The sequence below is a fragment of the Syngnathus leptorhynchus genome, chromosome 14 (assembly GCF_054491065.1).
Source record: "Syngnathus leptorhynchus isolate UIUO chromosome 14, UIUO_Slep, whole genome shotgun sequence".
Taxonomy (NCBI): Eukaryota; Metazoa; Chordata; class Actinopteri; order Syngnathiformes; family Syngnathidae; genus Syngnathus; species Syngnathus leptorhynchus.
Genome location: NC_141208.1, coordinates 9,665,698 through 9,687,836, shown reverse-complemented (window position 1 = coordinate 9,687,836; position 22,139 = coordinate 9,665,698). Strand labels below are relative to the sequence as shown.

The window sequence follows — 22,139 nt, the reverse complement described above, 5'->3', positions numbered from 1 at the left end:
ACTAACACGCATTATCGCGGATTTTTTCCTAATAATAATAATAATAATAATAATAATAATAATAATAATAATGAGCATTTTGCGAGCTAGTGAGGATAGCCGATTTGGAAAATCTGAAAGTCATCAACACTTTTTTTTCTTAAGTATTATTAGCCCTTTTTTGAATTTACCATGGCAGATGCTCTAGCAGGGATGTCAAACTAATTTTTGTCGCGGACTGCATCATTCCTTCTGAGGGCCATTGAAATTGTCAACCCAAATATGTGAATATCTCATATTGTATATAGTGTAGACTGCACAACAAACTAGTGAATAACTAGATTAAGAACTAGTTGACTAGTAAGTTGTAATGTCCCTTCCAAAGCTTAGACCAAACATACGCCTTTGAAAACAACTAATTTAAAATTATTTTTAAATTAATGCTACCACTGCGTAGTGCTGAAATCTTCCATTTGTAAATATAGGTTTTCGCTGTATTGAAATAAAACAGCCGTCTCGGTGGCACACTGGTTAGCACGTCCGCCTCACAGTTAGAAGGGTACCGGTTTGATTCCACCTCCGACCTTCCCTGTGTGGAGTTTGCATGTTCTCCCCGTGCCTGCGTGGGTTGTCTCCGGGCGCTCCGGTTTCCTTCCACATCCCAAAAACATGCTTGGTAAGCCAATTGAGCACTCCAAATTACCCCTAGGTATGAGTGTGAGTGCGGATGGTTGTTCGTCTTTATGTACCCTGTGATTGGGTGCCAACCAGTTCAGGGTGTCCGCCGCCTACTACCCGATCACTGCTGGGATAGGCTCCAGGACGCCCGCGACCCCCGTGGAGACAAGCAGTATAGAAGATGGATGGATGGTAAAATAAAACAGTCAATATTGGTAGGGACTATTTTGTATTCCCCAAATATTGGTTGTGATATATCCCTACCATCCCTCTATAAACCTACGCCCATGGTTTACACCACCTAAAAATTATTATGTCTAAAAGGTTCGTTCTGTTATTCTTTCTGTTGCTACGATACTTTTGTGGTTGAATTTCTTGTGGTTTGCATGCTGGCGAGTAAATGTAATAACGATTCTGCGGAACAATATTGTCATAGTGTCAGGCAAAGTAAACTCTTTCTCGTGAATATGTTAAGCTAAAGAGCCAACAGAAGGTTTTCAAACCTGTTAGTCAATCAATGTGGGCGGAGATTATTTGTGCATTCTGCGCTCTCAACCAATCAAGCCATAATCGGGAGTTTTAGTTACAAAAACTACAAAAAGGCTCTTGATAGGCGGAGCAGAACGGTGCGCTCCCTCGTTGGTGTCTTTTGGGTTGACTTGTCTTACTGTTTGCACGCTGTAAATGGCTTAAACGTGCATTCCCTTAGTCCGTTAAGTGTACTCGTATAGTCTTTTACTTCCACTTTGAGACTCGGTGCGATGCAGTTTAGTGACATTCTCGTGTTTGGGATCCTGACCCGTCTATCATTGGCTCTGCCAGGACCAGTAGGTGAGAAACCTTTGTAATTCACTAATTTCTATAATTTAAAACAAATAATTAAAATACAAAATTGAGATAAGAGACAACCTGTACCTGCTGTACAGACTCAAGTTTAGCTATTGTTGCTGTCGGGTGTAACTGAAGTGAATATTAACTACTATTAAAATTAGAACGCGCAGAGGTTCACGTAGGTGTGTTCGATAAAAAAGAAAGGATGCGTCCCTGCAGAGACAAAAGACAATAAAACAGTCAGAAGTGAAGTCGAAACTAAAGAGCATGCTTACCGACAGAGACAAAAGACAATAAAACAATCACAAGTGAACAAGTGTTTCTGTCTGTCCTATCTATCTATCTATCTATCTATCTATCTATCTATCTATCTATCTATCTATCTATCTATCTATCTATCTATCTATCTATCTATCTATCTATCTATCTATCTATCTATCTATCTATCTATCTATCCATCCATCCATCCATCCATCCATCCATCCATCCATCCATCCATCCATCCATCCATCCATCCATCCATCCATCCATCCATCCATCCATCCATCCATCCATCCATCCATCCATCCATCCTTAACCGTTATCAAAATATGTTTTGGGGCATAGTTGATCAGTTAACCTTTTCGCCTTTACCGTAAAGCGCCCAAAAGCTATTGAGAGTGGGCATATAAAAATATGTTGTTAGTAATACAAAGGAATAGAACTTCCTTCTCTTAATTCCAATTTGTACATCATTCACGCATGATTAAAATGTTTGAAGAAACAACTTCATTGTTCTTGACAATGGCACTATGTTTTTCTTTACCAATACTATAGGATCCTGTTCAGACCAGTCCTAGTGAGGCCAAGTGCTCTCGAAAAAAAATGACACCTACAGTAAATTTAAAAAAGGAAGCAGCTGTTTGCATTTACACTTCTTTAGAACATTCCATTGGCTCTTTAAATCCACATTATAATAATCAACTTTGTGGCTTACTGAAAGTTACATTTTAACTCCCATTCAATCCCCTTAACCTGAAAGCACCTCTCTTTCTCTTTCTGTTTAGACACTGCGGTAGTTCAGCTGCAGCAGTGGATGGCGACGGGGGCACGGCCCGTGTCACAGCGGGTCCTCCTCAACGGGATCCCCTATACCCGCGCCACTCGTCAAGTTGACGGCATCATTCAAAGGATGTTGACTGATTCGAACCCTTTGAGGCTCCTCGCCAACCAGATTGCGTTATCGAGTGAGACATCACATGAATCGAATTCCTATGGCGTCTATGGTGAGGCACGCCGGGCTCGTGGTTAGGAAGTCCACTTCATAATCAAGGTTCAAAATTCAGCTCTGACCCTTCTGAGTGTAGTTTTGCAGGCTACTCTGACTTTGTCTCTCATTCTAAACATGCATGTTCGATTCATTGAAGGCTATATCAACCAAAGATGACACTGTAAATGGTTGTTCTTCTGAGTTTGCCACTTGTGACGTGTCTGAAATCAATTGGGACAGGCTTCACCTCACCCGTCACGTTAAGGAGGGCAAGCACTTGAGAAAACTGATGGATGGATGTCTTTGTGGACAGGAAACCACACAGTCCTCCGTTCCCGCGACTGCATTCTGGAGGGCTTGGAACTGTACTGGGCCGACAGGGTTTTCTACGACGGGTTACCCTACCTGTCCCGGGTTGGCGGCAGGGCCTGGATAGCTCACACGGCGCAAGCGACGGCCCTCAAAGCGTCATGGGTACAGGCTTTGGGGAGCCCTGGGAGGGAGGGGATCTCCCTTCGGGACCAATGTGTCAATCTAGTGCAAAGGCTGGACCTTTCTGGGGAAGACCCAGGTGGAGTACACCTATGTTATCTTATTTATTTATTTGTTTGTTTGTTTGTTTGTTTGTTTGTTTGTTTGTTTGTTTGTGAGTTCCAGGGATTATGATGCCTCATTTTCTTATTCCAATCTTGAGTGTACTGGCTTTTATTGGGCTCATAGCTCTTAGCCTTTTTATCTCCAAACAACAAGGTGAGCGAGTCATTTACATTCTTTCACAGTGACTGATGTATAATTTGTTTTGTCTATCGTAACATCAGCTGGCTTTGGGGTATTAGTTGAGTTTATTTGGTGTCAAATGTATGTTGGGTGGGTAAAACAATCAAAGAGTATTTTAACTTCTTGGGACTTGTTCGTGGTATGGCTTGAGTTTCTTCTGATTTAGAACTTATACATTGGCTCAATCAAAACATTTGTGTGTCGGGGCTGCTGACTTCTATCCTTATAGTAAGACTCACTCCATTCAATGTCATAGAATACAAAATCAACTTTGAAGTCTCGAGGAATGTGTCTTGCTCTCCCCCAGAATTCAAAGCATGGTCATGTGTCTTTTCTTTTCTTTCTTTATCTCCACTTAGAGCGGCAGTACCCTGGAGGTAAGAAAACAACATTCTTTACAATTCTCTATGAACAGCACTGAATGGATGATTAGTGGCAAAAGTTGAATATTTTGTACATTCTGCACACATTAATTTCTTGTTACTGTTTTAACCTGGCTTATTGTTTTACTGGAGCAACTGGTCAACCCTGTGGCTCATCTGTTCTCTCTTGTAGGTGGTGTTGGTTCAATTGTACACCAACCCAAGGACATGGCAGATTTCCATGCAGGAAAAACGGGCACTGCTTATCGAACCTTATGATTCAAAGACAAAACTAGGAAAATATGTAGTGTACTGTGAACCAGCCGAAGGGCTTTACTTGGATGACATTTGAATGAGCCAGCGGGTGTCACCGGGTTTTTCCACTCACATCAGAGTTTTTAAGAATTTATTTATCTTTTTTCTGCCTTTCTGTAAAGTTTGTGTGCACTCGCAGCCAACAATGAAGCGCGACTGAGGTGGACACCCAGCCCGATGCCTCATTCCATACACTGGCTGTCAAGTCGGATTTTGAACCAAAAATTACATTTATCTGCTCCACTAGATGGACAATTTTTAATGCACTTTATCATGTCTGTGTTTATCAGACTTAATATTAATGAGGAATTGGGCACAAACTGTAAACACATTTGTTAAGTCCTTTTTTTGTTTTGTTTTGTTTTGTATGCTGAGTGAAAAGCAATGCTGTTTTCACACCAAATGTCATTTTGACTCACCTATCTCAGCCTTTCTGCCAAATATTGAGAGATGTAAAATGTAGGGTTTAATCTAAGATACATCAACTGAATTGCTAATATCGGGTTTGTAATTTTGTAAATTGAATTCAAGATCATTTTATTGCATGCTGATGTTAAATCAAAGTTGAATGTGTGCAATGCAGATCGACCTCACTTTTTGCCTTTGCAATGAAATGAGCCATTGCCCTTTATTTTTAAACCAATAGAGTTCAATTGTGATGATTCACTTGTTAAATTTATCTACATTGATGCACATTCATTAAATTGCTTTTGCAATGACTGCCATTGTTTATAATTTTTGGGAGCTATTTTACAAGTTCAGTCAAATTTTTTTTAAATTAGATGACAGTTAGGTAAGCCGGGCGGCTCGGTGGTGCACTGGGTAGCACGTCCGCCTCACAGTTAGGAGGGTACGGGTTAGATTCCACCTCCGGCCCTCCCTGTGTGGAGTTTGCATGTTCTCCCCGAGCCCGCGTGGGTTTTCTCCGGGCACTCCGGTTTCCTCCCACATCCCAAAAACATGCTTGATAGGCCGATTGAGCACTCCAAATTGTCCCTAGGTATGAGTGCGAGTGCGAATGGTTGTTCGTCTCGGCTGGGATAGGCTCCAGCACGCCCGCGACCCCCGTGGGGACTAAGCGGTTCAGAAAATGGATGGATGAAGTTAGGTAAGCCTGGAACATATTTACTAAAGTAACAAGTTAGATCAGGGTTAGGCAAGTCCGGGCCTGTTTTGGGAGTGTCCCTCCTCAACACAATTCATTCAATCAGCTCAGCAAGCTCTGTAGAATCTTATTGACGACTGACCATTTCAATCAGGTGTATGAAGGAAGAAAACTTGGGGAGCAGCTCTCTATATCCCAGCGTTCGACTATTTGAATTATTTAATGACTTTCATATAAATATGTGTATTATGCAGCAATAAATAAAGCCTTATCTAATCAACAAACACAACTCTTATACGTATTAATGGGTCAAATGACTTTTTCTAAATGCATTACTGATACCACCTCCTGTGCAATAGAGGGCGCCGTTCTATTGAATGCCCATCATTCCACATCTATAGCCGGAAATGCACGTATCAGATTCACCAATCACGTTTGCGTATCCTCGACCGTTGAGCGTTCAACCAATAATGCGGCTTTCTGATAGATTTAAATGTTGTGGCGTCCTTTCAAAAGTTTCAAACGATACAACGAGGCTTCGAGTGTTCTTCACTTTACGTGGTGCAGAGTGTGAGTAAAACTTGTTTTGTGGGGTGAGGCTAAGTAGTTAGTACTCCCCCCCCCCCCCCACACTATATTCTGTAAATCTTAGTTGACATTAGCTATTAATCGATCCCCTTTAAAGGCTGCGTTACCGTGCAATATTGATCAGCCCAGGGAAAGCATTGCAGATGGCGCATTTCGGGATAGAAAACGACATCGGCAACACGCTGAAGGTGGACGTCCCCATCACCAATGCCCCGATTGCCCGCTGGCAGAGGAAAGCCAGCTTGTCCAACGCATTGTCGAGCGGTTTGTCCCCAGTGAAGTATGCCAACACCTCCGTGAACACCACAAAGACGCCTGGTTGGACGCCAGGTAAAGCACTCAGGAGTTGTTTGATAGTTCGCAAATGAGTTGTAATGTGTACAAAATCTCTTCTCAAGGTTTCCCATTTCCCCTAGTAGGAGTTTTGAGTTTTTCCTTGCCCTCTTGTGAGTTTAAGATCAGGGGATGTTTGAGAATAATTGTCAATTTTCGCACATGTCCTAAATGTTGTTAGCTACCTAAATGTTGTATAGTGGCCGAGATGTACCGGAGTCAAATCCCTTGTGTGGCATGCTCAAACTTGGCAAATAAAATTCTATTTGATTTGATTTGAAAATGGGGGTCATTGGTTTACGACGTACGTCTGTTACTACGCCTGCAATTTGACCGAGTTTGTACGTAATTTAAGAGTTGCCGTTCTAAATCTCGGAGAGAAAATGCAGCATTTTAAAAGCCATTTCTGTTAACTGTTTCACAAACGCCAATTTGCAATTATGACAACACAGTCTATATTCCAGAAAGTTTGCCTTTTTTTTTTTTTAGTGCAGACTCCATCTCGCAAAGCGTCATGGAGAGCCTAAAATATTACAGTACCCCTCCAACAGCCACCCCCCACAGTACGTGACAACCCGCGATTAAGACATACCCTATCCAAATACATCCTAGGCATGTTTTTACAGCTTTTATCCCAGTTGAAATATTGTTGTGGGGGTTTGAACTAACGCAAACCCTTGGATAATATTGCAAGAGCAAGAGCTACAACATTATACAAATGGTAAAAAAAACAAAAAAAACCCGAGAGGATTGTTTTTAAATCAGGGTTTTAAAACACTGTTAAAGTCAAGGGTCCTAAACTAGGATTCATGCATTAATGAACAAACTTTTAAATTTTGGTTTTTGATCTGGGATTATGCTTTCAAAATTGGGTTTCAAATTCCAGTTATTCCTCATGTTAGGGCGGAGTTCCTTTCCTGTGGTGCTGATATAACCCAAATTGGTATGTATGTCACAACGCGCCATAGACCATACTAACCTAAAGCTGGCATAGAAAAGTTTGCGTTATGGGCTCAGAGCGGAGGTCAGCTTCGCGCGTGGTAAATGCGTGCTCCATGTGACGACTTGTTGGTGCAACCAATACAAGAGATGCTAGCCGATTGATTTAAGAGTTAATTAAAAAAAGATTGGGAGGGGGGGGGGCAAGCGTCTTAAAATAGCATGGAGGAATTATCATGGGATGTTTGCATATTGAGCTGTGGTTGGTTGTTACCTGAGCAACCGTGATGTCATTTTCAGTTGATCGCAAGTGACAAAATGGCTGCTCCTTCATATGAATACAAGATGTATTTTTATCTCCCCTATAGGCAGACGTAAAGTCACTCCATCAAAGATGATGGGAGAGGACCGCTTCATTCCCGTCCGTAATGAAAAACAAATGGAAGTGGCAAGTTTCCTGCTCTTGAAGGAGTTTCGACCCAAGGAAGATGGAATTTCAGCAGCTTCAGTGGCAAGCGCTTTCAAATTGTCTTTGACGTCACGCTAGAGATGCACCGATCCGACTTTTTCCAGTTTCGATACCGATGCCGTGGCTTTGCGTATCGGTCGATACCCGATACCAATCCGATATTATGGTTGACTTAACAAGCTACATACCTCTGCATGTGGAACAGAAAAGACTAAAGGCAATGGCATCAGGCATGACTACACAGTTCTTTCCTAAGACAAAATGTAACAAGATAAAGCAGATTAATGTAATGAACTATTTATTTGTAACAAAAATTGTGCAACAGCAGCAATAAAGTGTATCAGCATTTAAATTCAAGTAAATTAGGATACAAACTTCTTTAAAAAAAATAAAAATAAATAATAATAATACAAATGTTGCAGCTGAAACTGCACTGGGCAAATATAGAAAGGGTGATCAAGCACACAGTAACCAAATATTAAAAGAAATAGTAAACCTGTAAACATTAGGTGTCGTTCCACACCACTCATGACCTGTTGATGCTCTAAATGCTCATTTAAGCAGCAATGAGCAGTGCTCCCTGAAAACAAGCTCTGCTTAGTCGAACACAAAAGAAAACATTCAAAATTATTTCTAAATACTGAAAGTGCAGAGTGGAATTAAAAATAAAATATAGCATCTGGACAAGAGAATAGACAAGTGACATGGTCAAATACAATAATCAAGCAATGTAAACATGTCTCTACATAGTGCAATTCATGGCCTGGTGCTCTGAAACTTGTGCAGTCTCACCCCCTCATTAATGCTCACTTAAGCAGCAATGACAAATTCCTTGTCAAGAAGACAAGCATTTCTGCTCTTGTCTGCATGCAGTCAGTCTGTTTCGCTTGTCATTCACAGTGTTGGAAACTGTGCTGAACAATCGCTCACTTTCCACACTGGTGCAGGGGGCACAGAGATACCTTTTGGCAGTAGCAGCAAGATCAGGTAGCCGATGTTTGTTGGCTTCCCAGTAATTGTATGGGCTGTCTGATGCAGTGATGGTTTTCTCAGCTAAATATTCATTCAGTTAACTGCAGGGCTTGAGCTGCTTGCTGCACCTGCATCCTCACCCTGCTTCAGAATTTGCTCAAATGCTTCCATGAATCTGCTCTTGCTTGGAGCTGCTACTGCTTCTGCTGCAGTCTCCATCCGAGGGGCCTTCTCTGGTCGCTGTGAAGCCTCCGCTGCTCCTGCTGTGCTGGTCAAGCTCCTGTCTTCAAGCTCCTTCAACAGTGCATCTTTTGCATGCTTGGTAGAGGTCTCACTTGTAAAGTATCTGAAACAGACATAGAACAGCTTAGGTGTCTATAACTTTCATATTGCCATACTGCAATCTGTTACATAAAAGCAATAGCTCACTTCAGACAGGTGATATGTTGTGATTATATCACAGCTAATAGCTCACGGCCTGTTGAGTATGTTAGCTTAAAATATCTTACCTGTCCTTATATCTTGGGTCCAACAAAGTGGCCAGGGCGTAGAGAGGCTCATCTTCTACTGAGTCAAAATGTTGTTTGACAGCTTGGAGCAGGGTGTTTTTCATCGTTTTAATGCCAGCATTTGCCTCGTCTTCCTTGGTCAGGATGCGCTTGAGGACAGTGATGTCTGGAATGACATCAGCGGTGGATGAGTTTATTTTCCTGGTCAGCTCTTCAAATGGTTCCAAAACAGTGCTAGTTTTCTCCAGCAAGGCCCACTGGTTAGCAGTCAGTGTTGTGGGCAGATCATGATCTACAACATAGGCACGTAGTATGCGCTTCTGTTCCAGCAGACATCATGAAGTAGGTGCTGTTCCATCTTGTTCTGACGTCTTGTTGTAAGCGTTTAGGTTGCATTTGCATCTGGAGTTGGACGTCATATAGCCGTGAATAATCAAGTGGAGAATGTTTGAAATGTTTCATGTCGGCCGTTTGCAATCGCATTGCTCACACTTCGCTGAGACAGTAGCCCCTCGTTAACAACGAGCTGTCGTGTGTGTGTGTGTGTGTGTGTGTGTGTGAGCAAAACAGCCCAAGCTGCACACTCCCATCTTTTCCATGGCCTTTTTCCTATTGCTAGCATTGTCCCTGAGAATGACATGCACTTTGTTGAGCGGAATATTCCACTTATCAAGCATTGCCTTAATGGCAGTCGAAATTGTGTCACCGTTGTGTGCTCCGGGGAAGTTTTTAGCTTGCAGCACAGCAGTGCGAGGGGTGTGATTCCTGTCTAGCCAGTGCACAGTTAAATTCAACATAGACATGCAGTCTCAGAAAAATACTTGCACGATGGCAAATTGTACCGTGGCTCCAGGTGCTCAAGTAAACGTCGAAAGCCCTAGTTTTCAACAACACTCATCGGTTGTCCATCCAAAACCATGAATTCCAGCACTTTCTTAGTAATTCTCATAGCTTTTGCGCTATTGCCTGGGAATTTCTCCTGTTTTTGCAGTGCATCTGCTAACGTAAACTGCTGTGTAGGTCCACCTCCCGCTCCCTTTGATCTGCTCAACTGCTGGAACTCCTGGTGCTCCGTTGCGTGGTGTTTCTGGAGATGCTTAATTAAATTGGTAGTACTATAACTGGCAGTACTACCACCACCCCTGGCAACATTAGCTTTGCAGACATTACAAACTGCTGTCAAGCTAGTTGGCGTGTTCAGTTTAAAGTACCTCCACACAGCTGACTCTTTCGTTCGCTCCATGTTTGCGTTTGTTTAGAAAACTCTCGTGGCATGCGGCACACGTGCTGCTGACGTATGACGTAGCCCGCGTCCCAATAGATTAAGGAAAGGATCAGGTCACAAATCGGCTGCATTTTCCGATACCCGATCCATCTATTTTGTTGATATCCGATCCAGATATCGGATCGGTGCATCTCTACGTCACGCAGCAGTGTATCGTGCAGAAGTGTGAATTTAATGCTTTCCGTGACACTCTGGCATGTTGTTAAAGCAACAACAAAATATGTGGTCCATGGCGCTGAATGGATGTAATTTGGAAGAGGCCCGCATCCTGCAATTCAGTGGAAAGCCAACCATCAACCCGGACGGTAATGCTGCCGCTGTGCTTGATCGTGCAAATGGAAATTTATATGGAACAGAAATGGGCTCATAGACCCAAACTGTAAATTGTGTGTCTTGTTCTCCAGGCCAGCACAGCTCCTTGAAGTCCGTCTACAGTCACACTATAACGCCCATGTCCAACAAAAAGACGCGGTACATATCTTCGACCGCCGAGAAAATCTTAGACGCGCCCGACGTTCGGGATGATTTTTGTAAGTATTGCCTCGCCGGTAGCGTTGTCGACCTACATTCTGGTGATTTTGTTTTTTTGGGGTTTTTTTTTTGCTACCGCCCCCAGATCTGAATCTGCTGGACTGGAACAGCAGCAACATTATGGCGGTGGCTCTCAGTGACAGTGTCTACCTGTGGGACGCCGCTCAGGGGAATATCACTCACCTCTTGACCTTGGACAATGAGGCCGACTACATCACCTCCCTGTCGTGGGCCAAGGAGGGCAGCTACCTGGCAGTTGGCACCAGCGACTGTGCAGTCCAAGTCAGTTTAAAGGGTGGATTTAAGGTTTTATTCCAGCCCTCAGCTAATCTTTCTCTGAAACTGCAACCTGCTTTGTCTCTTGGTAGGTGTGGGACGTGTCGCAAGAGAAATGTCTTCGAAGCATGAACAGCCACTCTGCACGAGTGTGCAGCCTGAGTTGGAACAGCCACATCTTGTCCAGGTACTTTGACTAATTCCTAAACCTCAAGCAGTCCTGCCCCCACCCCTCCGCGTTGCTCACAGACTGTGATCGTTGTCCCAGCGGCAGCCACTCGGGTCAGATTCACCACCACGACGTGAGGGTGGCGGAGCACCACATCTTCACACTGCGGGGCCACTCCCAGGAGGTGTGCGGCCTGCAGTGGTCGCCAGACGGCCGCTACCTGGCCAGCGGCGGCAATGACAACCTGGTGTGCATCTGGCCCCACGTGGCCCAGAGCCGCACTGCTGTAACCCAGCCGCTGCGCACGCTCAGTCTCCACAAGGGGGCGGTCAAGGTGGGCAGCACAGTTGTTTGTTCTGCTACATACTTGTGAACCAATGGGATGACAAAAATCACAACGTTACTGGATAACTTCAACCTTATATTCTCAGCTTTTTGTATCCCCTCAAATGTAATTATTTTTATAATGTTACTTTAAACTGAAATGATTAGAATCTCAAATGTCTCTTTCTCCTCTGGAAAATATCGCCACTTTTTAATACAGCTGGTATGCTTAGTATTAGCACTTTTGCTCTAACCTTTATGTTCCAAATGTAAATTTTAAGATAACTTCAATGCCATTTTCCTCCCAGCTGATGAATTGAGCATGTGCGCTTGCAGGCTTTAGCTTGGTGTCCATGGCAATCCAGCATCCTGGCCTCAGGCGGCGGCACCTCAGACTGCCACATCCGTGTGTGGAACGTTAATAGTGGCTCTTGCATAAGCTCACTCGACACTCAATCCCAGGTCAACAATGCGGCTCTCCTAACCGAACGTGTCAAATGTACACCACTTGTGATTCACTTGTTTTTACACATGTGAACAAATTTCAGGTGTCTGCACTTGTGTTTGCTCCCAACTACAAGGAGCTGGTCTCTGCACACGGTTTCACCCGCCATAACTTGGTCATCTGGAAGTACCCGTCCATGGCGAAAGTCACAGAGCTCAACGGTAAGGCTTTCTTCCAACGGCAACTTTCGTCTTGTCAAATGGAAAGCAAGCCACCGGTTCAGTTGAACTTTTCCTTATGAGGTCTGACTCACAAGGGGGATATAATGGATTCATAACATTTCCATTCATTTTAGCAGAGACATTTGACTTTGAACAGATGCATTAATACCCCCCCCCCTCTCATAATCAGGGCACAGCGAGCGAGTCCTCAACATGGCTATTAGTCCAGATGGTTCCATGGTGGCCAGCCTGGCGGCAGATGAGACCATTCGCCTGTGGAAGAGCTTCGAGGTGGACCCCAAGCAAAAAGCCAAAGACAAGACACCTCTTTCCCTGCACTCCGCCTTCACTCGAGCCATCAGATAATTCGATTAGACTTCAGCAATGCACTCCTGTTCTAATCTATTTTTAGTTTTCAAAGTGCATTGCCTACATTGTACACAGCATATGTTTCATTCGTTTTCTCAATCTAAGACTGTTTTGCATAATTGTTGTACAGTGCAACGTTTTAATAAATGAGTTTTGCTTCTATAAATGGGTGAAATGAATTCAAAGTGAAAAAATTCAAGGGAATAATCGCTGATCAACTAATTAACGAAAGACCTGTAATTATTTTCTGCATTCTTTTTTTGCTTGATTTTAGTTTTGTGATGGCTAGCTCAGTCCTGATAAACATTTTCTATATTCAACTGTTTCACACAAATATAGTTTTCGACACTCCAATTTACGTGTCAGGTTTTACTTTAACTACCGTAATTTTTGGACTGTAAGTCGCTCTGGAGTATAAATTGCACCAGACATAAAATGCACAATAAAGTGAAATAAAACATATATAAGTCGCACTTTTGGGGCAAATGTATTTGTCAAAATCCAACACCAAGAACAGACATGAACGAGCAACAACAGGCTAAACGATAGGTATGCTAACGTGACAAACACAAACGAAGAGCTGAGAACGGGCCTGACGTAACATTCAGAGTTATTCAAATAACTATTACATAAATAACACGTTTATAAAACCATCTGTGTCACTCCAATTCATTAAATCAATCGATCGTCCTTTATGTAAACAATGCCACATACACGCGCCGTCGGACTCATCGTGATTTGCATTTCTAATTATTCCACAGACCCATATAATGATATATAAAGTATATTTCAAATAACTCATATTACAACAATATTATCAAACCATCTGTGTCACTCCAAATCATTAAATCCATCGATCAAATTCCTCGCCCTTTGTCAACAACGCCGCGCGTGGGCCCTGACGTCAGCCTCGTCGTTATTCCACAGATCTAGTATATAACTATATTGCAGCGTTAACAAAGTACAAGCAAAGACGTGGTTTTGGTGAACGGCTATTTATTTAACAAAACAAGAGTTCATGAGGCAACAACTACTGAACTTCCAGCCACGGAGGTGGAAGAGAGCTCCATAGAATAGGACCGGGCGTGCGTAAAAGCCATGTCCGAGCCTCATCCACCGTCCCCGGACAGCCACCCGGCCGAGCACCGGCCCCAGACTTCCATCCACGGAGGTGAAAGAAAGCTCCGTAGAATATGACCGGGCGTGCGTAAAAGCCATGTCCGAGCCCCATCCACCGTCCCCGGACAGCCACCCAGCCGAGCGCCGGCCCCCGACTTCCATCCACGGAGGTAAAAGAGAGCTCCGTCGAGTCGGACCGGGTGTGCGTAAAAGCCATAATAGTTTTTCAAACCTTCTGTGTCACTCCAAATCATTAAATCCTTCAAACTGTTCGTCCTCCGTGTCACAAAGTCGCTAATGATGCCGGTAGTACGTGGGGCCCTTAGTCATCTTCGTCATCCCGTGATCGAATCTCTGTCCTTTATGTAAACAACCGCCACGCTGCTGACGTCACTTGAAATTCAAATTACAGCAATCCCTTGCTACATCGCGGTTCGTTTACCGCGGTTTCCCTTTTTTTTTTTCGTTTTGAAAATGTTTGAAAAAATTCACATATAATTTGCTCCTCAGTATAAATCGCTTCCCCCCCCCAAACTAAGAAAAAAACGCGATTTATAGTCAAAACATTACGGTAATCACATCTTGGACAACTCTAATCTGTGACGTCCTCTGATTGGTTCAGCTATACTTATCGATCATGGAAAGGTTTCAAAGCTCGTTTTTCAAGAACAATGGTAATGATATTCCATTAGCGCAATATGAATTACATTACAAAATCCACCCGTGTTTACTCATCTCAAGCTACGGCTGTTTTCCCACTTGCTGTCGACTAAAAATGACATCAGTGTCTAAGAAGTCGGCTTTCGAACGTCACATGACCAAACCAGAAAACGGCTAAGCCGTGATTGATCGTTCTGTCTCGTGAGTTAAAACTTTTTTTTTTTTTTCCTTTTTATCGTCTGTATGGACTCAAAAAGTCTTAAATGGAGGGGCAAAAGAAATGCATAAAATATAAAACACTCAGGTAAGTCATTGAATTTCATATCAAATACAGATTTATTAACAGTTTACTTTCTGTAGGTGAGGGGAAATAAAATTACTTCACAGTAAGTCACAAGTTGCCTAGAATCAAATGTCGAGTATGAAGCATTTTTGTGTTCTGGCCTTTAGTCAGTTATGCAAATATATGCTGAATTCATCAGTATAATTAGAAAAAAAAAAGGGACCTATTCCTCCATACAAAGTGCAAACCACCAACTGCTTGCCAAATGACACCGACCTTGCGATCTAAAATGTGTTTATTTCAAAAAGATAAATAATTAAACAACAAATCTATAAATTCAACATGTACAAATGAAAAGTGTTTTCCAGGTTATTTACACGTGCTAGTCTTCAGTGAAAACGGCATGGTACGAGGTTGGGGTCGGCCTAACGTGGTACTAGCGGAGTGCGAATCCGCAATGAAGGAACACAACCCGTGAGAAAATGAAGCACCAAACTTCACAGTGAGGCCACAAAAACACACAAGATCACTGACAAAAACAAAAGAAAACAAAACAAGCCATTCATATAACATGTCCCAACAATGTGAATCAATACAGACTAGACTGTCAGCAAAGCCATTTTGAGTCTTTATTCCTCAGTGTACAAGTACACTCTTTGTCCTCAGACTAAGACACTATGGTGCTGGTGCCAATGTCTTGCGAATGTGGACAGGAAAGTACGAGTACAGCTGGATATCAAGGCTGCTCAATTGGCTTTCCATAGATGCCTTCAGGGTTAAAAAAAAAAGTTTGAGTAATGTTACTAGTGCAACACAGGAGTTCACTAGTCCACTCCTATCAAATAAACGACTGAATAAGGACATTTCAGCACACCAGTTGGACAACTTCAAGTTGTGGACTTTAGAAAGCTGATTACGTGATCCAAACTACGAGGGGCCGGTGGGTCGTAGGGTCCAAGAGGCTTCTAGTGCATGACACATAACTAGTGGGGCCAAATAGTTTACTAGGGAAGCTTTAATTGTAGGATTAGTAGGCCAATAGTGTCACTAGTAGCAGAAATTTTTTTATACTAGTTATTCTACTAGTGTGCTGAAATGTCTTACGAGGAGGACAAAGGTCTTACTAGTACACGTAACGGAAGATGGATATGAAAGGAATTGGTTATTCTATAGCTGTAGTAGTACGGTAGAGTCGTTGAGACATGTTCAGGGTCCCCCCAAAAAAATTAGATCTCCTTTACTTTGCTCAATTGCACATTGCCATTCGTGTGGTTGTGCTCGTGGCGGTTGTTCTGGTTGCCGTTGGCATTGCCGTTGTGTTGGTGGGTGCCGTTAGCCAGCGGGGGGCTGGGCGGGGCCCGGTCGCGCCCACCCTTGAGTTGAGTAACGGGCAACCGTTTGCCCCGGATGTAGGCCTGCAGCCAGAAGTTGGAAAAGAGCATGAAGAAGAGCATGCCGTACATCCAGATCATGTGGATCCACAGGGGCATCTGGTAGTCACATTTCTCCATGAAGTAGTACTGGCTGATGTGCACCGACACTACGATGAACTGCGTCTGACGGAAACAATGCAACATGTGTTCACACAACTGATTTGTTCCATTTCACCAAATTCATATTCAAAAAATGGGGATGACTTGAATTGGATTCTGCCGATACCATAAATGTTGCTATGATAAATTTAGTCTAAATTCATACTCACTTTTCAGAAAATGGATTTGATTGTCTTTATGATTTGAATTTGATTCCTGCACAACCTACCAGCTGGATGGCGGTCATGTACTTCTTCCACCACAGGAACCTTTGGAAGCGCGGCCCGGCTGCCGCCAGGCCATAGTATGTGTACATGATGACATGGACCGTGGCGTTTACCATGGCGTGGAAGGAGCCCATCCCGCCGGCTGCAATGGGAAAAATCTGGGTCAGCTGTGACAAATTGCGGTCGGCAACAGAGCACGCGAGCGCGAACCGGTCCTCACCAGGAGTCAGCATGACGCCCCACCACCACGACCAGGGCATGACAGAGTGATGGAACACATGGAGAAAAGTGATTTGATTTTGTTTCTTCCTCAACACAAAGAATACCTGAAATGACGTCGACTGTGAATCAGTTATGTCATGTCAGAATAAGAAAACTAGTAATCCCACTAATGCGCACCGTGTCAAGAAGTTCGATGAACTTGGAAAAGAAAAACAACCAACCCACTCGCACCATCTGAGGGAAAGAAAGGGAAGCATTCTTGAGTTGATGCGTGTGCGTGTGTGTGTGTGTGTGTGTGTGTGTGTGTGTGTATATATATATAAAAATACTTATTTATTTGCTTTTTGTTTAAGCTCAAGATTTGCCACCTTACCCGAAGCGCCTGCGCACTACTGGAGGGATCGATAAGATCACATTTCCACGTGAATGTGGTGCCCCATCCGGACATCAGGAACTGGAGGCAGAGACACATCCGCAGTGAGTTCACATCAAATGGAGCCAATTGGCCTTTTGAAGCGGGTTTCTCATACCTCGTACACGATGAAAGCATTGAGGGCGACCATGCCAAAGTTGTAGACCACCATGGCCGTGTTGAGGTGGAAGGGATTGCGGTTGGCCATTAGGCGAGGCCCCAAGTAGACGGCAAAGATGACGTAGCCCACCAAGAGGCTGGTCATCTTCAGGGGACAGTGCACCAACGGGTAGTCTTTGACCCGGGTGTCTGGAAAGAACAAGGCCATGTTGACGTCGTCGCGGTTGTTTGATTTAGTTGGTAAGCGAGTTGAGATCGCGCAACTCACCGCATTTGGACAGCAGGTCGTTGTAGAATTCCAAAATATTGGATCCGACGTCTCGCAGCATGGTGACTGCTCTCCTGTTTTCCTGAAAGAAGACGCCAAAATCAAAGCCGCTGTGTGTTTCGCCGTTCACCTAAACAAACAGTGGGCATCTCACGTTCTCCAACCTTTGGTGCCCCAAGGCACATATTTTACATTAAAAAGACTGAATGTACGGCACTAATATTGACGGAAATCACAATATTTAGCTCCGCCCACACCACTCATATCATCACAAATTGACTGTTGGTGTGAAATCGAGGGCCTGTTGAGATGAACCTAAAAGTTGATATGGTGTTCATTGCACCTTCTGCCATCTCAAGCCTTGTATTTATTTCTCTGCCCGTCACTATACAATGCTGGCATGGATCAAGGAAAATACGGTACATTATTCGCCGATCAAGTGAAATGGGATGATTCACAAAAGCTGCATTTGAAGCGAGCTATTCATTCATGTCGTCAGGGGAGAACAATGAAATTCTCCCCAGCTGACTAATAGAGCAAGTCAGACAGGTGAGGCAAAGCACGGAGTCGAGTGACGGTGGTTTTTTTCAGGGCGTGCGATTGCCAAATAAACACCAGGGGCATGTTTGGAAAGTGGCGAATACCAACTTGTACGCAACACACGCTTTGGAAAAGAACCACAACTGTGGAGGCTACTTTGAAGGCCAGCCCCTCCCACCCCGAGTTATGAACGCAAGCCAAAGCCTACGACTTGCCAGAACATCAATCAGGCATGCCGACAGCAAAATGGAAAGAGGGCAAGGGTTGGATCACCATTTGCTCAAAGAACTTCAACAGATTCAAGATCAACAAATGCTAAACTCTTGAATGCATTCAAGTGCATTAAATCTAATCTTTTCACAATGAATTGACTTTGTTTTATTTATTTAAGTATTCATCCACTCATTCAAACTGCTTACAAACTTTGCATCAGCACATTTTTTTCCTCATGTGTTCACATTTTATTTCTTTAAATTAAAAAAGATTGTTTCGTGAAAATGTTGAACATTTTTGCTCACCAAAACATCTTTGCCGGTTCAGTTGAGAACAAGGTGAAGAAGTGTGAGCAAAGATGTTGAAAAGTGCATCCCATCCGGGTTGTGACTCACCTGCTGAGTCCTCAGCTCTCGCTCCTGTAACAGCCAGGGCGCACGCTCAGGCAATCAAACCCTAAAAAAACAATCAGTGAGGAGCAATAGGTGGAAGGCGGCCAAACCGCAGCGCCGCTTTCTCGGCTCCAGCTCCGCCGGGTCCCCAACGCATATATTCCAAAGAGACAGATGAAGTGGGGTTGGGGTTGAGCTGGGGGGTACTCCAGATGCGAGGTAGTGAGTATCAGACTGAGATTAGCGCGGCAGGCCAAGCACTCTGCTCCATTTAAAGCCCTGCTGGAAGTAGTAGAGTGCAGGCAAGTTTCAGAACCACACCCTGTTTCAATGGGAAGCTCCACCTACCTGTCCTCACTCTGCCTGCTTGTGATTGGCCAGCCTCCTCAATGGGCTCGTGGGAAGGGCTCTCCGATCGATAGATAAAGCCACACTTACTACAAGAATGCTCATTTCCCCCTAAATGTAGACTTCAAACGCAGGTTGGAGAGTCAAAATTTGGGTTCCGGGCCAGATTTATGTTTTCAAACAAGGGTTAGGTTTTCCATTCAGGACTTTAAGATGGTTTTAGAGTATCAAATGAGCATTTTAAAACCTTGGCATAGGGTTTTAAAATTGGGTTTCAAGAAATGGGTTTCAAAGATGGGCTAGGTTTTCTAACTCTGGGTTTTCAGGTATTCAAGCCAGGTTTAGGGGTTCAGGTTCAAGGGTGGCTCCCAATTTCTAATTATAATTTCAAACCATTTTGGGGGTTTTAATTTGAGCACATCTCAGGTGATGTTTTAGGTCAAGATTTCTCCGCTTGCTTTTCCAACCAATTGTGGAGTATTTGTGATCCTCAAAGCCTAAGTCATGGACACACTCACGCATGCATGACCGCATGCGTGCATGCACGCGCGCGCACACACACACACACACACACACACACACACACACACACACACACACACACACACACACACACACACACACAGACACACACACACACACAGTCACAGTAAAGACACACATGTTAGTGTTGATGATGTCAGCAGTGATACAGTGCACAGGACGTCGTTGTCGTCCAGCCCGGTGAGGAGTTCTCCCCCCTCCACCCCACCACCGCCTCTCTGGTCCAACCAGTTCCCCAAGATCAGAGATCTCCCCCACCCCTCCCTTACCCGCCCGCCTTGTACATTACAAGCTGTGGCCTCCCCCAAACACAAAAAGACAGCAGGCACGAGTGGTATGTGAGCATGCGAGTGCAAGAGTGGGAGGCGTCACTGTTTATATTTTTTTACACATGGCGGCCATTTGCCAAAATCGGCCTGTAGCTTTCATGTACAAATCAGCAAAATGGACTACTGTTGATTGTCAGACATGTGTTTTTAATCATTTATTGAATGGGTCACATTGACCCACGGCATCATTAAAATTGGTGGTTGATCAATTTAATTTTCTGTGTACAGCGTTACATTACATCCAATATCGGAATGGAATTTTAGTAATTATCAAGCTGTGATTGCTCTGTGTTGAGTTCATATTCCTTAAGACGTAATGATTTAATTGCCATTTCATTCATTCCAGACTCCAGTTGAGTGGGAGAGTAGAATTTTGTTTTTAATTTTTCTCAGCTATGTTGCACGTTTTTGGTTCATTCAGTGAAACTCTATTGCTGCGTATGTTTATGAGCCCAGTTTCAATGTTGGCGAAACACACCGGAAATTTTTCCCAACCTTCTAGGTGACCACCACTTTAATGAGTAATTGGGCAAAGCGTAGTCAACAGTTTTTGCTCCTCCTGGTCCTGTGACACAAATCGAGAAAGCACAATGCCACAAAACAGCACAGCAAATTTGCTCATCAGCCGTAGTTTTGCAGAACCAGCAAAGAATTCTCGAGCTCCTCAAGCCTTCCCACTCGTCCTCAATTAATCAATCATGGCATCATTGTGATTGCTTAAGTTGCAAAAATTCATGAATGGATCCCGTTAAAAACACAGGCGAATTCACATCTTGCAGAATTGCCTAATATGCGTCACATTGACCTTATAAATTCCGTCAGTGTGACACGGACATTACTTGTGTGGGTTGACCGAAAACAAGATTAATGTTTGGCTTGGAAGTGAATTTGAGTGTTACTGCAAAGCGGGCTACGGCCACATACCAAAAATGAAAACAATCTGCAAGGGCCCGATTCGATGTCTAAAAGATTATGTAGTTGTCATGTGGTGTTGTGTATCTTGAGAGAGATTTTTTTCACCTCCACACACTGCCCCAAAAACAATCATTGTAATAGTTGGGAAAATATTCAAATGTGGCCCACGGTAAATTTGTGTTGAAGAGGTTTAACACTTGATTGTCGGCCTTTTCTAAAGTACAGGATAATCCCTCAGTATAATTGCTTTCTGATCATACTCAGACGAATGACTTTTCAAATGAACTGTCTTGATTTTAAATATAAAAGGAACCAACATAGGTATTTCAATTGATTGAATTAAAATGACCACAATGTGATAAAAATGAATGATTAGAAAGGCGTTTATCTTGTTTGCATCAACCAGCAACTTCTGAAACTGGCTCAGTACAGCGCTGATGTATTGTTGAGGAAAACTAGTGAGAAACACTAACACCAAGTGGACACATTTAAAAACACCCTAACCCAACAATTGAAACCCTAAAATTGGCTTCGACACCCTAATTACATTCCTAACTGTAGTTTGAAATTATAATCCTGTTTTAATAACTCCGGTTTGAAACCTGATCCATCCATCCATCCATCCATCCATCCATCCATCCGTTTTCTGAACCGCTTTGTTCTCACGGGGGGGTCGCAGGCGTGCTGGAGCCTATCCCAGCTGGTTGCCAGCCAATCGCAGGGCACACAGAGACGAACAACCATCCGCACTCGCACTCAAACCTAGGGGCAATTTGGAGTGCTCAATCGGCCTACCGAGCATGTTTTTGGGATGTGGGAGGAAACCGAAGTGCCCGGAGAAAACCCACGCGGGCTCGGGGAGAACATGCAAACGCCACACAGTGAGGGCCGGAGGTGAAATTGAACCTGCACCCTCCTAACTGTGAGGCGGACGTCCTACCCAGTGTGCTACCCAGTGCACCACCGAGCCGCTTGAAACCTGATCCGAGTTTTTAATTCTCACCCCGTTTTAAATACCACTGAGTTTAAAAACCTAACTTTGTCTTGAGGACAATAAATCCTGGGTTTACGATGACGCACCCGTCATACAACGTTTCAAGATTATGAACAGAACGTCATAACAACTTCCACTTTTGAATATTTAATATTTGTTTTCGTATTCATGTCGTGGAAGCGTTTCCCCACAAATATCGACTGTCAGCCTTAACAACCGTTTAAGTGAAGCTATTTACGTACAGATTCAGTCCCGTAAAGCTAAATTTAGACACTTGACAGAGACGGATTAAAACG

General features: G+C 43.6%; 3 protein-coding genes and 1 long non-coding RNA gene across 9 annotated transcripts; 3 read left to right on the top strand and 1 right to left on the bottom strand.

Annotated features, from left to right (window-relative positions):
• The first annotated feature begins 206 nt into the window (after positions 1-206).
• LOC147046551 (uncharacterized) lies at positions 207-4,910 on the top strand. Of its 3 annotated transcripts, none has more exons than XM_085930507.1 (6): positions 207-655; positions 2,535-2,753; positions 3,051-3,308; positions 3,395-3,487; positions 3,874-3,891; positions 4,070-4,910. In XM_085930507.1, exons 1-6 carry the CDS (start codon positions 649-651, stop codon positions 4,153-4,155), a joined length of 681 nt encoding a protein of 226 aa, XP_085786633.1. In that variant the 5' UTR covers positions 207-648; the 3' UTR covers positions 4,156-4,910. The 3 variants fall into 3 exon arrangements, with proteins under 3 accessions (XP_085786633.1, XP_085786634.1, XP_085786632.1); XM_085930506.1 differs by lacking the exon at positions 207-655 and adding an exon at positions 905-1,488; XM_085930508.1 differs by lacking the exons at positions 207-655; positions 3,395-3,487 and adding an exon at positions 684-1,488.
• An 841-nt stretch (positions 4,911-5,751) lies between these two features.
• On the top strand, positions 5,752-12,892 carry cdc20 (cell division cycle 20 homolog). Of its 3 annotated transcripts, none has more exons than XM_085930729.1 (11): positions 5,752-5,866; positions 5,982-6,214; positions 7,525-7,667; positions 10,600-10,696; positions 10,796-10,921; positions 11,008-11,204; positions 11,291-11,385; positions 11,467-11,701; positions 12,028-12,153; positions 12,240-12,357; positions 12,548-12,892. In XM_085930729.1, the coding sequence occupies exons 1-11, from the start codon at positions 5,790-5,792 to the stop codon at positions 12,721-12,723; spliced, it is 1,623 nt and encodes a 540-aa protein (XP_085786855.1). In that variant the 5' UTR covers positions 5,752-5,789; the 3' UTR covers positions 12,724-12,892. The 3 variants fall into 3 exon arrangements, with proteins under 3 accessions (XP_085786855.1, XP_085786856.1, XP_085786857.1); XM_085930730.1 differs by having other exon boundaries at positions 5,755-5,866; positions 6,009-6,214; XM_085930731.1 differs by having other exon boundaries at positions 5,794-6,214.
• Positions 12,893-14,669: 1,777 nt separating this feature from the next.
• Positions 14,670-18,463, top strand: LOC147046549 (uncharacterized). Its single transcript, XR_015068216.1, has 4 exons — positions 14,670-14,809; positions 16,586-16,835; positions 17,123-17,246; positions 18,161-18,463. It is a non-coding gene; the product is annotated as an uncharacterized LOC147046549 (long non-coding RNA).
• elovl1a (ELOVL fatty acid elongase 1a) lies at positions 14,818-19,025 on the bottom strand. Of its 2 annotated transcripts, XM_085930314.1 has the most exons (8): positions 18,718-19,023; positions 17,570-17,651; positions 17,300-17,490; positions 17,143-17,223; positions 16,947-17,003; positions 16,768-16,873; positions 16,550-16,689; positions 14,818-16,344 (listed from the first exon to the last, which is right to left on the bottom strand). In XM_085930314.1, the coding sequence occupies exons 2-8, from the start codon at positions 17,628-17,630 to the stop codon at positions 16,015-16,017; spliced, it is 966 nt and encodes a 321-aa protein (XP_085786440.1). In that variant the 5' UTR covers positions 17,631-17,651; positions 18,718-19,023; the 3' UTR covers positions 14,818-16,014. The 2 variants fall into 2 exon arrangements, with proteins under 2 accessions (XP_085786440.1, XP_085786439.1); XM_085930313.1 differs by having other exon boundaries at positions 16,550-16,873; positions 18,718-19,025.
• Positions 19,026-22,139: the final 3,114 nt, after the last annotated feature.

Coding starts and splice junctions, on each gene's coding strand:
- cdc20 (XM_085930729.1), top strand. CDS start 5,790: ATGTTGTGGCGTCCTTTCAAAAGTTTCAAACGATACAACGAGGCTTCG. Junction 11,702..12,027: donor TCCACAAGGGGGCGGTCAAG/GTGGGCAGCACA, acceptor GTGCGCTTGCAG/GCTTTAGCTTGGTGTCCATG. Junction 12,154..12,239: donor CACTCGACACTCAATCCCAG/GTCAACAATGCG, acceptor AACAAATTTCAG/GTGTCTGCACTTGTGTTTGC.
- LOC147046551 (XM_085930506.1), top strand. CDS start 1,419: ATGCAGTTTAGTGACATTCTCGTGTTTGGGATCCTGACCCGTCTATCA. Junction 1,489..2,534: donor GGCTCTGCCAGGACCAGTAG/GTGAGAAACCTT, acceptor CTTTCTGTTTAG/ACACTGCGGTAGTTCAGCTG. Junction 2,754..3,050: donor GAATTCCTATGGCGTCTATG/GTGAGGCACGCC, acceptor CTTTGTGGACAG/GAAACCACACAGTCCTCCGT.
- elovl1a (XM_085930313.1), bottom strand. CDS start 17,630: ATGCTGCGAGACGTCGGATCCAATATTTTGGAATTCTACAACGACCTG. Junction 17,224..17,299: donor ATGCTTTCATCGTGTACGAG/GTATGAGAAACC, acceptor CTCTGCCTCCAG/TTCCTGATGTCCGGATGGGG. Junction 16,345..16,549: donor ACATGACCGCCATCCAGCTG/GTAGGTTGTGCA, acceptor TGTTTCCGTCAG/ACGCAGTTCATCGTAGTGTC.